This window comes from Gymnodraco acuticeps, unplaced genomic scaffold, assembly GCF_902827175.1.
Source record: "Gymnodraco acuticeps unplaced genomic scaffold, fGymAcu1.1, whole genome shotgun sequence".
In the NCBI taxonomy this organism is placed as follows: Eukaryota; Metazoa; Chordata; class Actinopteri; order Perciformes; family Bathydraconidae; genus Gymnodraco; species Gymnodraco acuticeps.
In genome coordinates, this window is record NW_022990225.1 from 492,568 (window position 1) to 511,023 (window position 18,456).

Here is an 18,456-nt window from a genome sequence, read left to right on the forward strand (position 1 = left end):
ATTTAAACAATTGTTTTTCCCTCCTTCCTTCTTCCAAGCGACTTTGTTAACTACTTTGAAAAAAAGGTTGATGATATTCGCTCTTCTTTTTCCGACTCACCATTACTCACCACTGGGTCACCAGACCCACCGTTCACCCACACACTAACCTCCTTTTCCCCTCTCTCTCCAAATTAGGTTCTTACCCTCATTACCTCTGCCCGTCCTACCACCTGTCCTCTGGACCCTATCCCCTCAAACCTCCTTCAGACTATCGTTCCTGATATTCTACCGTTTCTCACCCATCTCATCAATACTTCTCTAACTTCTGGTCACTTTCCAAACAGTCTCAAGGAGGCAAGAGTAAACCCTCTCCTAAAGAAACCCACTCTCAACCCGTCCGATGTTATAAACTACAGGCCTGTCTCTCTCCTCCCGTTCCTGTCTAAAACACTTGAACGTGCAGTCTTTAAACAACTCTCCTGTTATCTCCATCAGAACAACCTTCTTGATCCGCACCAGTCTGGTTTCAAGGCAGGTCACTCCACAGAAACTGCTCTCCTCGCTGTCTCTGAGGAACTGCACACTCCTCCTTCGCACTCTCCAAGAACTTGGAGTTTCAGGCTCTGCACTTTCCCTCCTCACCTCATACCTCGAAGACCGCACCTACAGGGTAACTTGGAGAGGGTCCGAGTCCGACCCTTGTCAATTAACTACAGGGGTCCCTCAGGGCTCTGTCCTTGGTCCCCTCCTCTTCTCTCTGTACACAAACTCGCTCGGATCGGTCATTAGCCTGCATGGTTTTTCATACCACTGCTACGCTGACAACACCCAATTAATTATGTATTTTCCACGTTCAGAAACCCAGGTCGTCGCACGCATCTCTGCTTGTCTAGCAGACATCTCTCAGTGGATGTCTGCTCACCACCTCAAGCTCAATCTTGACAAGACTGAACTGCTTTTTCTTCCGGGAAAAGAGTGTCCCATTCTTGACCTAACAATCAACATTGGCCCCTCTGTTGTTTCCCCAACTCAGACATTACATTGCATTTAGCTGACGCTTTTATCTAAAGCGATTTACAATAAGTTCGTTCGACCAACAAAATACAAACTTGAAGAAAACAGAATCATATAAGTACATCAGGTTTCATAGAGCAAAAACATTTCAAGTGCTACTCAACTGGCTTTAGGTAATTATTAGTATATAAGTGCTTTGTTAATAGTTCAATTTCTCGAAGTGGAGTCGAAAGAGATGAGTTTTCAGTCTGCGCCGGAAGGTGTGTAAGCTATCTGCTGTCCTGATGTCAATGGGGAGCTCATTCCACCATTTTGGAGCCAGGATAGCAAACCCACGTGTTTTTGCTGATGGGAACTTGGGTCCCCTTCGCAGCGAGGGTGCAGCGAGCTGTTTGGTTTATGCAGAGCGGAGTGCACGTGCTGGGGTGTACGGTTTAACCATGTCCTGGATGTAGGAAGGGCCAGATCCATTCGCAACATGGTACGCAAGTACCATTGTCTTGAAGTGGATTCTAGCAGTTACCGGAAGCCAGTGAAGGGAGCGGAGAAGCAGCGTGGTGTGGGAGAATTTAGGAAGGTTGAAGACCAGACGAGCCGCTGCATTCTGGATGAGCTGCAGAGGTCGGATGGCGCATGCAGGTCGACCAGCCAGGAGGGAGTTGCAGTAGTCTAGGCGTGAGATGACGAGAGCCTGGACCAGAACCTGCGTCGCTTTCTGGGTCAGCTGGGGACGTATCCTCCTGATGTTGTAAAGCGTGTATCTGCAGTAGCGGGTTGTAGCAGCAATGTTTGCAGTGAAGGACAGGTTGTTATCTAGGGTCACACCCAGATTCCTTGCAGTCTGAGTCGGGGAAACAACAGAGGTGCCGATGTTGATTGTTAGGTCAAGAGTGGGACAATCTTTTCCCGGAAGGAAAAGCAGTTCAGTCTTGTCAAGGTTGAGCTTAAGGTGATGAGCAGACATCCACTGAGAGATGTCAGCTAGACAAGCAGAGATGCGTGCGACGACGTGGGTCTCTGAGCGGGGAAAGGACAGAATTAATTGGGTGTCGTCATCGTAGCAGTGGTATGAAAAACCATGCGGGCTAATGACAGATCCGAGCGAGTTTGTGTACAAGGAGAAGAGGAGGGGACCAAGAACAGAGCCCTGAGGGACCCCTGTAGTGAATTGACAAGGGTCGGACTCCGACCCTCTCCAAGTAACCCTGTAGGTGCGGTCTTTGAGGTATGAGGTGATGAGGGAAAGTGCAGAGCCTGAAACTCCAAGTTCTTGGAGAATGCGAAGGAGGATCTGATGATTCAGACTGCAAGGAATCTGGGTGTGACCCTAGATAACAATCTGTCCTTCACTGCAAACATCGCTGCAACAACCCGCTGCTGCAGATACACTCTTTACAACATCAGGAGGATACGTTCCTTCCTCATCCAGAAAGCGACGCAGGTTCTGGTCCAGGCTCTCGTCATCTCACGCCTAGACTACTGCAACTCCCTCCTGGCTGGTCTACCTGGATGTGCCATCCGACCTCTGCAGCTCATCCAGAATGCAGCGGCTCGCCTGGTCTTCAACCTTCCTACATTTTCCCACACCGCACCACTCCTCCGCTCTCTTCACTGGCTTCCAGTAACTGCTAGAATCCACTTCAAGACACTGGTACTTGCGTACCATGCTGTGAATGGATCTGGCCCTTCCTACATCCAGGACATGGTTAAACCATACACCCCAGCACGTGCACTCCACTCTGCATCAGCCAAACAGCTCGCTGCACCCGCACTGCGAGGGGGACCCAAGTTCCCATCAGCAAAAACACATCTGTTTGCTATCCTGGCTCCAAAATGGTGGAATGAGCTCCCCATTGAAATCAGAACAGCAGAAAGCTTACACATCTTCCGGCGCAGACTAAAAACTCATCTATTTCGACTCCACTTCGACCGATACAATTACTAACAAAGCACTTATATACTAACAAAGGACAGGCTTATCTAAAGCCAGTTGAGTAGCAATTGAAATGTTTTGGCTCTATGAAACCTGATGTACTTATATGATTCTGTTTTCTTGAAGTTTGTATCTTCTTGGTCGAATGCACTTATTGTAAGTGGCTTTGGATAAAAGCGTCAGCTAAATGCAATGTAATGTAATGTTCTCTATTATTTTCCAACTGAACTGCTTTGAATTCAGATGTGAACAACAACATGAATATGAATACAGTGTTTGACTGACTTGCTTGTTTACATCCCCTGACTGTCCCAAAGGGGCGAGTACATCTGCAAACAGATGCTGGGGGAATGCCTTTGCATTTGTCTTTAATATTTCTGTCCTATATTTCCTAGCTTCAATGCAAATGACTCTTATTTTCTTTTTATATTAACCTTTACATTCATTTGTCCTGATAACATCTGAACCTGAGGTGTACTCTCTAATGTTTCACAACTTTTCTCTTGATCTTGTTAGAGCTGATTGCAGCAGTGCATCATTATTTCCTAGACATTTTCTTTCCTTGCAGAATTTTCTGCAGCATATGCTGTATCCACTGAGCCACATCCAAGGGGTAAATCAATGGTGGTCTAATGTACACAACCTTTGAGACATCAGCATAGATAACCTTCAAGAAAACCCTTCCTAATCCCTCAGCATGTGTTGTTTTCTTATTCTTGGCATGTGGTCCTCACCTGGCTGCCATACCAGACTGACACACTTCTAGATAATTCTTCTAGTTTTCCTCTTCCATCTCCACCATCTTCGGGGAGCCTCCTTGCTCACAATCTCCACCACATTTATGTGCTTTTACAGAAATCTATGGACTAGAAAATGCATCACAATAATTAGAAAAAGCAAAGTGTGTAGACAAGGGTTGTTGACTGCCTATATGAGGCTCAACTCAGGATGGGAACGATGAACATCCTGTTTATTTGCATCAGTGGTTTAAACTGTGGTTTTGCATCAGTTTTTTAAATATAGCACTAAAGCTTCTGTTGTGGGCAGAGATAGTAGATAGGTATTTGAGGGAGAACATAATGTTAGGTCGCCCTGGGCTGGAGACATATGTCTCCCCCTGTGAATCCTGGGATTGCAGCCAAAGGAAAAAGGGCAAAATAATAGAGGCGGGAAAGCTCTGTAATGAAATCGAGGACAGCAGAGGAGCTGAGTTATCACATACAGAACAATCAGTGGTGCCTATCTCTTATTCACCACACTAATCAATGCTGTCGTCACCATGGTTTATTGCATATGTAATGCCAGAATATTGACTCAGAGGGCATTTGCACACGCAGCAGATTTCTGTGTCGAGTGGGAGCGTTTGATAGTACAGTACTGTATATCAATGTGGAGAATTAATGTGTGAAGGTGTGTTCATCTGAGTTGCAAGAGATAATGTATGTGGGAGTGTGTGTATATACCTTTATATATACAGTCTATGGTATATACATGTAGTTACTGCATCAGGTTACCTTTCTTGTGCGTCTGGCTTTTTAACAGCACTTTAAAACACATCCGAGTCCTGCTGGCAAACGCATCAGATCCTTATGTTAAATGCGTTTGTTTGCCTGAGCGAGGGGACTGACCCTGATTTTGGGCGTGTTTACCTTATTATTCTAAGCGTTCTTCATCGCTGTACTAAACTTTTATTGCTGGAGTGCTCCGAATATTGATAGTCTCTTTGGCTCACTTATGTCTCATTAAAGATTCATAGGGATTTGTGCAGGGCTTTAGCTGTAATACAGAAGCAAGTAGAAGGAAACACCTTTTCAGGATGGAACAAGACTGCTCTCTGGTGGTCAGTGTGGGGATTAGACAAAAAGTCTCAACCTTTAACCCTAAAAAGGCCTAAATTGGAATATTTTTTAAAGATAAGGTCAAGGTATTTTGAATTCTATCATCACCGATTCCCCTGATCCTCACTCTTTGGTATTTATGCACACACTAACTCATCCCTTCTTCTTCCCTCAGCATGCAAGACGGTGGTGCAGGCAGACATAGTGTTTCTGGTGGATGAGTCATGGAGTGTGGGCCAGACCAGCTTCTCCAGGGTCAAAGACTTCATCTCGACCATCATCTCCTCCTTTCAGGGCATGGTGTTTGGAACAGAGGGGGTCCGATTTGGAGTCACCGTCTTTGGGGATGTCCCAAAGTAATACTTGAATATCAAAATGTTAAAGACAGCAATTAATTTCTATTAAGCCAGACACATTTATGTTTTGTCCACATCTGTTAGAAAAAACACAAAAAATACAATATTTAAATTAAAGGAGAAACAAAACACAATGTACACAAACTCCAATATCTGTTTTAGCTATTTCCTTTTTGATACTGTACATGATCGTATTTCCTCTGTTTATCTGTGTAGGATGCGGATTGCTTTGACAGACTACAGCTCACAGGAAGAGGTGCTCCGAGCCGTCAGAGACCTCCCCTATGTGGGTGGATCGAGGAGGATGGGGGACGCCCTCCAGTTTCTGGTTGACGCCGTGTTCAGCCCTGTTATCAGCCGTGACCATGCCCCGAAGGTAGAGTGCTTCATGTGAAAACCTATCCGTGGTGACTGCATTCGTCTGCCATAAAGGGATTTTAGTATACCAACAGACTTGGAGCAAAGCATAGAAAAAAGATACCCTTGAAATGTGCCAGAAACTACACATGCTGTAGGTAATTTCAAGAATAAGCAAAGGTAAAATAGGTCTCATAACAAAAACTTCTTCCATGAATGTTAACAATACAAAGGGCATATCTCTTGTTAATGTATGACAAAGTGTTGACACACAAGCAATTGGAAGATGATTGATTCAAGATTACAGCCCACACTGCAAAGACTATTTCTTCCAGCTGGCCATTATCATGGATATGATGTAGGTCTGTATTTGTACAGGAAGGAACATTGTGTGGAAAGACACAAACAAAACAAACCACTGACAAGCTTTTTTACGCATTGAATGCAAACTGAGAGGATGTCTGATAGAAAAGCTACTATTGGAAACAGGTTTTACTTTGGTTTGTTGTTTTGCTTCCAGAAGAAAAAAGGAAAGGGGGGAGGCAAAACATTGTGCGTTTGCCACAGATTTAACATGCTAAATATGCTGAATGACTGTGCATAAGGGTAGACTAAAGGCCAAAAGTGAGATACTCCTCAACAGGTCAATTTGATGGCCATCCAACGATAAACAATGGAGATGAACCTTCTTTGTCACAGAATCATGTTTCAAATTGGTACTGATGAGCCCCGCTAATGCTATTCCAAAAGTATTCAGTTTGTGTGAACTAAATGTCTCAGACAGTCTAACACCGTAGTGTAGCTTCACTATAACACAGCTGGTTAGCATTCCATTCGCCTCTCTATCTCTGAGTTAGTGTGTGAATCATGTTGCAGCAGCACTCTTGACGTGGGAAGGCAGTGAATTCAGGATTAGCTGATATATCAAATTGTACAGCCAGAGCACATGCAGCTACATTCTCATATCGATGATTTCTAGCCCCCTCCTTCATTGACTGATGGATGAGCTGTGAAGTAACTGTTTTAATTTTCCTTAATGGGCAAATTACCAGTTTCTGTTGCAAGCTAGCATCATTGAATTCCACTTTGGCTTAAGGTTTGATTTATTGGGCTGGAGTAAAACCATGAGTCCATGCTTTTTGAGCATAACTCTGAATAGCAGGGATGTTATTTTTATTGAAATAAAACGTTGTTTGGCTAGTGAATAAACATCGATTAAACACATTTTCACAAAACTAAATGCAGAAACTGAATAACTGTAATGAAAACAAACTGCTGTCGTTGTTATGCAAATTATCAGGTTGTTTTTTGATTGTTTAATTTATGATTATTTCTGTCACCCTGCACAGATTGTTGTAATGATCACAAACGGACGTTCAGGCGACCTGGTCGATGCTGCAGCCAAAGCTGTGGCTGACAATGGGATTTCTCTCTTTGTAGTAGGTGAGTGTGGAAGTATTATGGATTCCTGCAACATCCCCACTGCAGAGACCCCTCACATTTTATTGGAGCTCTGCCGGCTTATCTGCGGTGTTTTCACTCAGAAATTCATGTCCTGAACATTTTAATTCATTGGATTCAGTGTGGGTATTTGTGAGTGTGCATGACATTCTTGTTTTTGAGAGTCTGAGTGTTTGTATGGGCAAACATAACAACGTCTACTACTAAATATGTATTCATCTCCTGTGCTGTAAAAGTTTACTTTTTGACGGTGTGGAAAAGCTTTTTTATCCTACATGTTTCCCCCACTCATGAATACAAACTGCTGCTAACCCACAAGTATACTTACACATACAGTTGCAAGAAAAAGTATGTGAACCCTTTGGAATTACCTGTATTTCTGCATAAATTGGTCATAAAATGTGTTCTGATCTTCATCTAAATCACAACAATAGACAAACACAGTCTGCTTAAACTAATACCACACAAACAATTATATGTTTTCATGTTTTTATTGAACACACCATGTAAACATTCACAGTGCAGGGTGGAAAAAGTATGTGAACCCCTAGGCTAAAGACTTCTTCAAGAGCTAATTGGAGTCAGGAGTCAGCCAACCTGGAGTCCAATCAATGAGACGAGATTGGAGGTGTTGGTTAAAGCTGCCCTGCCCTATAAAAAATACACACCAGTTTTGAATTTGCTATTCTTAAGAAGCATTGCCAGATGTGAGCCATGCCTCACACAAAAGTGCTCTCAGAAGACCTACGATTAAGAATTGTTGACTTGCATAAAGCTGGAAAGGGTTACAAAAGTATCTCTAAAAGCCTTGATGTTCATCAGTCCGTGGTAAGACAAATTGTCTATACATGGAGAAAGTTCAGCACTGTTGCTACTCTCCCTAGGAGTGGCCGTCCTGTAAAGATGACTGCAAGAGCACAGCGCAGAATGCTCAATGAGGTGAAGAAGAATCCTAGAGTGTCAGCTAGAGACTTAAAGAAATCTCTGGCACATGCTAACATCTCTGTTGACGAATCTACGATACGTAAAACACTGAACAAGAATGGAGTTCATGGGAGGACACCACGGAGGAAGCAACTGCTGTCCAGAAAAAACATTGCTGCACGTTTGAAGTTTGCAAAAGAGCACCTGGATGTTCCACAGCACTACTGGCAAAATATTCTGTGGACAGATGAAACCAAAGTTGAGTTGTTTGGAAGGAACACACAACGCTATGTGTGGAGAATCCAAAGGGTTCACATACTTTTTCTTGCAACTGTATCTCTTACACACACGCATGAGCCCACAAGCCCACAACTCACTCCCTCAGCTGGGAGCGGTGTAATAATTACTGCTCATTAGCCGGTGGTGTGCTAATCGCAGCCATTTTTCATTAGGCGATTCAGTGTCCTCCATCTGCACCTCTGACACTGAGGCTTGCTCCTCTCGTTCATCACTCCCGCAGAGAAGCTCCACGTACCTCCCCTGTACTCGTGCTAATCCAAGCCCTGCCTATGGAGCCTGTATTGCAGTCTTGATAACAAATATGCACAAATATATGCATCTCAATGCATGTTCCTGTCTAGGTTCAGGTTTTAAGTAACTGGTATTTTGATCCCGCTCTCACTGAAGACTTGCATCATGTTCATTTGCATCTTTTAAAAAAGGTTTTGTATGTTTCAGAATGGTACAACTTTTTGAGCTCTGATTTAATCTTTAGCAGGTGTTTGTCATTTCCATGAACTAACAAAAACAGCCTATGTATGTACCCTGGATGTATAAAGATAATTCATGCAGATCTCAAATGAATCACTCAAACTCAGTGACGTGCGGTGAGGTTCATGGCTGGTGAGGCACTGACTCTTTCAGGGTCAGATTTACAAATATTATATTTTGACCTTAATCGAAATATTCGGTTATTTTCAAAAGCTTTTTTAGTCTGATGCTTCGATTCATTTTAAACAGACCGTTCAACAAAAGGATACCCAAAATCTAAATATTGGATTGTTCTTTCTTAGTAAGATCCCATGTTCATTACAATTGTGGTCTTACCTTGACTTGAAGATGAAGTCCATGCTATCCTTCTGGACAACAATCTCTATTACTTTTTTGTAAAAGTCCTCCTTATCTTCCTGTAGTTTCAAAAGTCTAGTTTGTTGTTTGCGTCTACCGTCTCTGCGTAGAATAACAGTAGCAACAAGAACCTGTTGGCTCACGTGCGCCCCCTTCAGTGCGGCAGAGGTTATGGCTGCCTCCCCTGGTGCTTTTTTCATTGCTGTTGTATGATGAGACCAGCGGGCCTAAATATCATATATACGTGAAATAAGTTATTTAGAGACGATGGATGGCGAGGATAAATGTAATAAAGGGATCTACAAACATTACATTGGTGACATACAGTGAGATGGTGCAGGCATGCGCTTAGGGCCCGCTTTCCAGCCAGTTTCTGTGGGGTGACGCATTCTGAGGTGAGGTAGAGCTCATCTGTGCCTCACCTCACCCCAGAGTAACTGGCTTGAGCGCGCTCACAAAATAAGTGCCCGCGTTAAATTAGTGCCCGCGCTCCAGCCAGTTACTGTGGGCTTACGAGAGGCAGAGCTCGTCCCTGCCTCACTTCTCATCGCTACCCATAGTTGTAGCGGAGCTCGGCAAATTTGCTGATTTTGACTATAAAGAACAACACCAAAGTACTCTGTTTTCCCAAGGATATGGTCTCTGACTTGACTGAGAAGATCCTGCATATTGGGGCTGAACATCCGACTGTGAAGAATGTGGTACTGCACATTGGAACAAATTATGTTTTGAAACAACAGTCAGAAGTGCTGAAAAAAGACTTTAAATGTCTGCTGGAAACGGTCAGCTCTCTAAATGCAGAGGTGTTCATCAGTGGCCCTCTACCGCCAGTCAGAAGAGGAGTGGAGAGATTCAGCAGATTGTTTGCACTGAACACCTGGCTTTCAACTGTCTGTATTGACCATTCTGTCAATTTTATTGACAACTTTAACTTTTTCTGGGACCGCGGACATCTTTTTAAGGCAAATGGAGTTTGTCTGAACAAGTCAGGAGTGAAATTGTTTATCTCTAACGTATTCAACTGCCTACGTCATCAATCTGTTCCCTCTGCCAAGGACAAGCAACAAGAGGAATCAAAACAAGAGAGACACAACACATCGCTCAGAAAACCTTGAAAATCTATCACTGCACCCGCCTGAGGAATATCTTGATTATGGGAGACAAATGGAGGAGTCTCCACCGCCCTTCACCCCCCCTATCACCTCTGAGGATACTCTTCCTTCACCCCACAGCTCTCTCTACTCTCCGTTCACCCTTTCACCCTCGCCACCCTCCTGGAGATCGCTGAACACACGAAGGAGATACAGAGGGTTGGCACCGATTCCTTCCTCGATTTCAAAGACCAAACTAAGGCGATACGCAGGGTTGGCAGCATGTCCTTTACCCCCGCTCCTCAACGACGCCCACCAAAATCACAGCAGAGACGCGCACCATCTCCCCCGTCTTCATCACCGTGCCTACGTCAACCACCTCCCCCCCCTGGCAGCATGTCCTTTACCCCTGCACCATCTCCCCCGTCTCCATCACCGTGCCTACGTCAACCACCTCCCCTCCCTTCAAGAAAGCATCTGCAGTCTCCGAAGCCTGATAAGAATGTGTGTGTACAAAACGCAACAAACTCTTACTGATATGTGCTGGGTCCAGGCTCAAGGGTGTATGGCACTCTCAACTCTTTCCAGGACATGCCGGGGCCCTGCCAGTAGCTTTGCCGATATCTGTGTTGATAGGTAATAGATTAAGAGCGGTGAATCAGCTTAGAAACAGGAAGTGCTCAAACGTTTGTGTGAGTTTATCAAATGTAGCAGTGATTCCATGTCAGCCACAGCTTGTCACAACAAATCTTACTGATAGTGTATCCAACAAACTTAAACTAGCTTTATTAAATGTCAGGTCTCTGGCAGGAAAAACATTTTTAATCAATGATTTTATCACTGAGCACAATCTTGATTTTATGTTTTTAACGGAAACTTGGATTGAACAAAATAACAGTGCAGCTGTTCTTATCGAGCAATCCCTCCCAACTTTAGTTTTATGAGTCAGGAAAGAATGCATAAGAAAGGGGGTGGAGTTGCTATTCTGTTCAATGATTCCCTTCAATGCAGGAAGACATCGTATGGAGACTTTGATTCTTTTGAATGTGTGGCCCTTCGGCTGAAATGCTCCTCTCGAGCTCTGTTCCTAAATATCTATAGACCACCCAAATACTGTGCAAGCTTTTTTGATGACTTTACTGAACTGCTGTCTATAGTGTGTATTGACTTTGACCGTCTAGTCATTGTTGGTGATTTTAACATCCATATTGACAACCCCCAGGACAGAGGGGCTAAAGAACTGTTTTGTGTTCTTGATAACTATGGACTGACTCAGCATGTGACGGAGCCCACGCACAATAAGGGGCACACTCTGGACTTAATTATCTCAAAGGGTCTGAATATCTCTAAGGTTGTGGTGACTGATGTTGCACTCTCTGACCATTCCTGTGTTTTCTTTGAGAGCTCTATTTCTGCTCACAAAAATGTTCAAAAAGAGGTAACCACAAAGCGATATTTAACTGAAAATACTAGGGAAATGTTTACTCAGAATTTTTCTTCCACACTTGCCCCTGCCAACATCTCAGTAAATGAGCTAGTAGATCATTTTAATTCAAAAATTAAAAATGTTATAGATGCCATTGCTCCAACTAAGGTAAAGGAAGTGACTGGGAAGAAAATATCTCCATGGAGAAAGGCCATGACCGTGAGAGCAGAAAAAAGAGAGTGTCGAAAAGCTGAACGCAGGTGGCGAAAAACAAATCTCCAGGTTCACTTTGAAATCTATAAAGAGAGACTTGGCCTTTATAATTTGGAATTGAAAAACGCACGACAGTCTTTCTTCTCTGACATCATTACCAAAAACAATGCACGTGCCTTGTTTGCTACCGTCGACAGACTAACTAACCCCCCAGTGTCAGTAGCCTCTGACTTTCTATCCACCAGGGCGTGCAATGATTTTGCCTCCTTTTTCACTGACAAAATTCAGAAAATCAGACAAGCAGTCAGTGCCTCTGCATCAGGTACAGCAAATGTGTTGTCCCTATGTCCACCTAATATCAATTCAAACACCATGACACAATTCCATCAGATTAATGATAAAAACCTAGAGGACATTATTCAACTTCTGAAATCCTCCTCCTGCTGCCTTGATATTATTCCAACAGGATTTTTCAAAGATGTTTTGCCTTGCATGGCCTCAGATCTACTTCATATAGTAAAAAAATCTCTTCACTCAGGTATGTTTCCACAGGCCCTGAAAACTGAAGTCATTAAACCGCTCTTAAAAAAGAATAATCTAGACGCTTCAGTAATGAACAACTACAGGCCCATATCAAACCTCCCATTTCTAGGTAAAATCATTGAAAAAGTTGTTTTTCAACAGTTGAGTAATTTCTTGCATTTAAATAACTGTTTTGATGTGTTCTAGTCAGGCTTTCGTCTAAACCACAGCACTGAGACTGCTCTTGTAAAGGTCTTCAATGACATCCACTTAAACACAGACAGTGGCAGAACTTCAGTGTTAGTATTATTAGATCTCAGTGCTGCGTTTGACACTCTTGACCACAACATATTACTCGACCGACTAGAAAACTGGGTGGGACTTTCGGAAACAGTTCTAAATTGGTTTGAATCCTACTTAAAGGACAGAAACAACTTTGTTTCTATAGGTAAATACACATCTGAGTTGACAAATATGACATGTGGGGTACCTCAAGGCTCCATCTTGGGGCCTCTTCTCTTTAACATCTACATGCTACCACTGGCTCAGATAATGAAAAACAACAAAATAAGATACCATAGCTATGCGGATGACACACACATTTACGTAACAATTTCACCAGGAGACTATGCTCCAATTCAAACACTGATTAAGTGCATTGAACAAATCAATGACTGGATGTGTCAGAACTTTCTCCAATTAAACAAAGATAAAACTGAGGTAATGGTTTTTGGAGCCAAGGCAGAACGTATAAAAGTTAGCGCTGAGCTTCAGTGTGCAATGTTCAAAACAACAGATAAAGCCAGAAATCTAGGTGTAGTTCATGGACTCTGACCTGAGTTTCAACAGTCACATTAAAACAGTTACTAAATCAGCCTACTATCACCTAAAGAATATATCTAGGATTAAAAGACTAATATCACAGCAGGATTTGGAAAAACTTGTCCATGCTTTTATCTTCAGTAGACTGGACTACTGTAATGATGTCTTTGCAGGTCTCACTAAAAAATCTATTGGAAAGCTGCAGCTGATTCAGAACGCCGCTGCTCGAGTCCTCACTAACACTAAGAAAGTGGATCACATCACTCCTGTTCTGAAGTCTTTACACTGGCTTCCTGTGTGTCAAAGAATATATTTAAAAAATACTGCTGCTGGTTTATAAAGCTTTGAATGGTTTAGGCCCAAAATACATTTCTGACCTACTGCTAAATTATGAACCATCCAGATCTCTCAGGTCTTCAGGGACTGGTCAGCTTTCTGTCCCCAGAGTCAGAACTAAACATGGTAAAGCAGCGTTCAGTTATTATGCTCCAAATATCTGGAACAAACTCCCAGAAACCTGCAGGTCCGCTGCAACTCTGATTACTTTTAAATCCAGACTAAATACTTTTCTTTTTGCCGCTGCTTTTAATTGAACTATTCACATCTTAAACTGCATTGTAAGTTTTATCCATGTATTTTTTCTTTTAATGTTTATTTTATTATCTTTTCTTTTTAATGACTGATTTTAAATGCCATTTTCTTAATGTCTTTCGTTTTTTGTAAAGCACTTTGAATTGCCTTGAATTGTTTTTCCGTTACATTGGAGTATGACAGGTGAGGCTCGGCCTCCCCTGCCTCCCCTGACTGCACGTCGTTGCTCAAACTGCCACAGCTCCTCTTAGTGGTGTAAGTTTGTAAAGAAAACAGCTATGATTAATATTCACTTGTTTTTATTACGCCTTAATCAAGTGAGCCTTATCAAATGTTTGGCAGGCCATTTATTGTGTTCATTGTTTTTGAAAGGTTGTTATCTGCCTTTTCTAAACGTAGTGGGCTTATAGTGTGTAGACAGAGGGTGTTTATTTGACTGCATTGTGTGTTTTTGTCGGTCCTGTGCCAGGTGTTCGGGGGGCTGATGAGGCAGAGCTAAGGAGGATCGTGTCAGAGCCACATGAGGAGCACCTGTTACGCGGCGCTGACTACTCTGTCCTTGAAACCATCCTTCCCAAACTGTCCCGCAGGGTGTGCTTTACTGCCTCTGAACCACCACTTCCTGTGAAAATGTCCCAGCCTGGTGGGTCAATACACATCCAGTTTCAAAAATAATTTAACCAACCTTCATTTAAAAAAAAGAAAAGATGCCCTTATACTGACAGCTGTTTACATTTCTAGTGATGCTTGCAAAGTACAATAAATATGATTAATAGTTCTCTCTTCTCTCAATATGCCCTGAAGTTTTGTCACTAAAATGGATTTATCTTGCTGACAGGTTTTACTGCAAAACCACTTTGCATGTTTAATGTTCCCTGTTCCTTTTCTCACAGATATTTAATGTATATTGTCATCCAATGCCTCTTCCTGTACCTTCTCTCAAACCTAGTTGAGAAGCGTGTGGTGGGCCCCAGAGACCTGCAGGTTAGCGAGTTGGCCCACAGTTCCCTGAGACTGACATGGGGCCAAGCCACAGGTGGTGTCACTGGATATCGTCTCCTCATCTTCCCTCTCAGCTCCAGTGGAAGCCTCCCCCTCCAACAAAGACAGGTGCGGTGTAACCACTGTGCATGATTAAAGTTACAGTGCAGTACAGTACATCCCTCAATTGCTCATGGCCATGACTGCTTATGCTCAAAACTGCATGTCAACTCTAACTACATGTGTGACCAGCAAATGTACTGCACATACAAGCATTGAGTCACTGTGTTGTATGCACAATCAAATCTGTGTAACTTTCCAAATCGCACAATATTGCATCAATGGGATCAGCATGATCCCTATTTCTCCCACAATATCTGCACTTCGGGTTTTACCTGCAGTGGTACTCTTGATAAACAGAACAACAAATTCATAATATATGTTATAAAGCACAACACCCCATCTAATTTGAATATAATGGAGAAGATGGAATTAAACCCTTACTTTCATCAAAGCACAAGGATGCTGGTGGCTGCTGTCTCTGTGTATTTCTCTCTTCTGCCCTAACTTCAACACACACATGCATGCACACACGCACACACATACCCTGTCTCCTCTCAATCTTCTGCATTGATTGTATTCAACAGGTTGATGTGAAGGCAGATGTGAACACCGCTGTAGTTAGTGAGCTGAGTCCTAAAACAAACTATTCCCTCACTCTCTACGCTGTCTACCCCAGCCTTATAGGAGATTCAGCAACAATCACCGTCCAGACAAGTGGGTGTCACACACCATTGCATGCTCATGCACAAATACTTCTGCCCATTTGTTTTCCATTTCACTGTACCTTGCTTACCTGAGCAACAATGTTCTGCCTTGTAGCCCCTTTGCCTCAGGTGTCAAACTTCCGAGTTATCGAGGAGGGCCTGTACTCTCTGCGCCTGGGATGGACGCCTTCTCTAGGGAAGCTCAACGGATTTAAGATATTCATCCCAAGATGTATGCTTGCAATACACAATGCAATTATTATCATTTTACAACCCACACATTGCAAGTATGAAGTATACAAATGTCTGTTTTACAGACAAGTGTATACATCTCAGTCTCTACAGGCATTTGTATACATCTCCGTTTCTAATAGACACGTTTTGAGTCTGATTCTTCTGGATGTTTTGTTCTGCAGCCGACCGACCAGGATTTGCATATGAGAACCTGCTTCCTGGAGACAAATCTTCTCATGTGATTGACAGCCTGGAGGAGGATAAGAAGTACACCATCAGTATTTATGCTGTTTACCCCCAGGGACCAAGTGAAACTGTTTCAATAGTAGGGAAGACATGTAAGTGTATTGCTTTGATGAAAACACCTCCTTTTGTATGTTCACTTTTCACTTAATTTAGTTTTATTTACCACTTGTAATACTCTGACTTAACACTGACAAACATATATGGATAGCTGTTATAATAGGAAACAAGCTACACAAGGAAGCAAATGCCAATGTGTAATACTGTAATATGACCACAGCATGGCGCTGTTGTTCTGGAGAAACACTTGCACAAGGTCCTTTACATGCAGACTCATTTATCTCTATTTCATAGTGCTAGAGAAATATCTCCAGAGGTCTTGAGTTGAATGGATTGAGATTGTTATGTTTCTTATTTTATTAAAGGGGACCTATTATGCAAAATCCACTTTTTCACGTCTTTTATGCATAAACATGTGTCCCCCATGTGTAAAGAGATTCTGAAAGTTTCAGGAAAAAAGATTCACTCACTTTTTGTCCTGGTTCCATTTATATAAAAACATGAAAATGAGCTGATCAGATTTTGGCCACTTTATGATGTCATAACGATTCTTTGGCTTGTGTAACCATTAGCCAATCACCAATCAAGGTCATTTAAATTAAATAACTTGACTCTTATCATAACTATGATTTTTTTAAATGACTAAATAAACTTAGACTGAATATTGAATATGAGTGTGCTCTTCCTGCATATGTGTGTGTTTGTGTGAACATGGGTGTGTTTCACAGTAAAACTGGTACGAGTTCAGAAGTTCCTGGTTCAAAACGCCACCACAGACACCGTCCAGGCACGATGGGCATCCGTTAAGGGTGCCACAGGATACCGTCTGACATGGGAATCCCCAGGTACGGTTCCATCTTTACTTAGTAATTATACACAAGGTTTATCAAACTGAAAATAACCGTGGTTTGTGAAACAAAGCCAAAAAGTGTCTCTCTCTCTATATATCTTTCAGATGGCCACATAGCGAACATAAACCTCGGGGACAACTTTAACTTCTACATGATCCAGGGCCTGCACTCAGCCTCTGAGTACACCATCACCATCAACCCCATATTTGGAGACGTTGAGGGGCCCATCACCAGCACCAAACTCAAGACATGTAACTAGCACTTGTATAAAATAAATTAAAAATACATGTACATGGTTACAGTTTTAAAGACCCATACAAGATTAGATGAAGATGTCCTTCATGTCTTTCTTTGTCTCAGTGGAAAGCAGCGCAGTACAAACTTTGAAGGTGTCTGCTGTGAGCACCAGTACTGCTGTCATCTCATGGAACAGTGTCCCAGGGGCCACAGGGTACAGACTGGCCTGGGGACCCACTCCAGGTGAGTCACTTTCTCTCTTTGTCAGCCTTCATGTTTTTGCTTTTGACACCATCAAAGTACCTGGTTGTTCTAGTGATACATCAGATTACTCTCGGGTATATAAATGATCTCAATACAAAAACGTATCCAGTTATCGAGAGTACGTGTATGCATGCGTGTCCATGTTTGATTCTAATACTGATATGCTGCCTTTCTACCAGCGACAGACTCACTCTAACAAAAGCTTTTGAAATGTCCCTCTTTTACACTAGACACTTCTGCCACAGGGATATGACAGGTGGCATTGCGACTAACCCTGATGAAATACAAATGTTAGGGTCAACAGAGGAGGATGTTTTTTTCCAGAGGCTTTAATGCTGAGCCAGATCTCATAGGAATGCCTGGACAGCGAGCAATAATTAAAGGCAAGAAGAGTGATGAGAATGTACTGTGATTCATCATATTGTTTCAGAGTTTGTTGGTCGGGATCGTCCCAGGCAGTTGGCTCTGAACGGCAGCACCACAGAGTACCAGATGAGGAATGTAGCCCATGATACTGAGTATGTGCTGTCTCTCTATGTGCTGTTTGGTTCTGCGGTGGGGCCTGGTATCAGTGCTACCTTCAGAACCTGTGAGTATTCAATATGTCTATTACCTACCACGAGTACTCCTGACATTTACAATTGGTTTTCTTGACCCTTGCAAAATATACACATTTGTATTGTACACCATAATAACAATAATAATAATAATAATTATTATTTCTTTTAAGGCATTGTTTTCTTCTCTCCTGTGCCACAAAACTCAAGTAGCATTCTGAAGTCTGTGTCTTTTCCCTGCATGGGCATCATTCATGTTAGGATTATTTATTAAAATGCCTGGATGTAAGTTTAAAGTTTTTAAAGAGTAACTTTACACTAGCTGTGGTGTCTCCAGTGCTTTGGAACATCCTGGAGTGCACTTCTGTCACTGCAGCAGATTAGAAAGTTAAACCACTGGAGGTCAGCAAATACAAGATGTTCAGCTACTTAGAGTTCCTTTTAAAGAAGCCCAGTCAAATTGACATAAGAGAAAATATATTAAAGAGCAACTTAAACTCAGCCATAGCAGAAACGTACATAAACGCTAGTGGCTGGTTCTATTGAGAAACTCTCAGGCCAATATGTGTGGTAAATGATAGGAACTCTTAAAGAGAAACATTAG

The 18,456-nt window shown here is 42.5% G+C and overlaps 1 protein-coding gene across 1 annotated transcript in view; it reads left to right on the plus strand.

Moving 5' to 3' along the window:
* col7a1l (collagen type VII alpha 1-like) overlaps positions 1-18,456 on the plus strand; it is a 79,244-nt gene that overhangs the window by 17,200 nt on the left and 43,588 nt on the right. The window contains exons 3-14 of the mRNA XM_034218866.1: positions 4,943-5,123; positions 5,340-5,499; positions 6,830-6,923; positions 14,128-14,301; positions 14,608-14,768; positions 15,287-15,416; positions 15,522-15,638; positions 15,823-15,978; positions 16,672-16,788; positions 16,899-17,045; positions 17,155-17,274; positions 17,726-17,884. Of these exons, the coding sequence (XP_034074757.1) occupies positions 4,943-5,123; positions 5,340-5,499; positions 6,830-6,923; positions 14,128-14,301; positions 14,608-14,768; positions 15,287-15,416; positions 15,522-15,638; positions 15,823-15,978; positions 16,672-16,788; positions 16,899-17,045; positions 17,155-17,274; positions 17,726-17,884 (1,716 nt within the window). The remainder of the gene's footprint in view (positions 1-4,942; positions 5,124-5,339; positions 5,500-6,829; positions 6,924-14,127; positions 14,302-14,607; positions 14,769-15,286; positions 15,417-15,521; positions 15,639-15,822; positions 15,979-16,671; positions 16,789-16,898; positions 17,046-17,154; positions 17,275-17,725; positions 17,885-18,456) is intronic.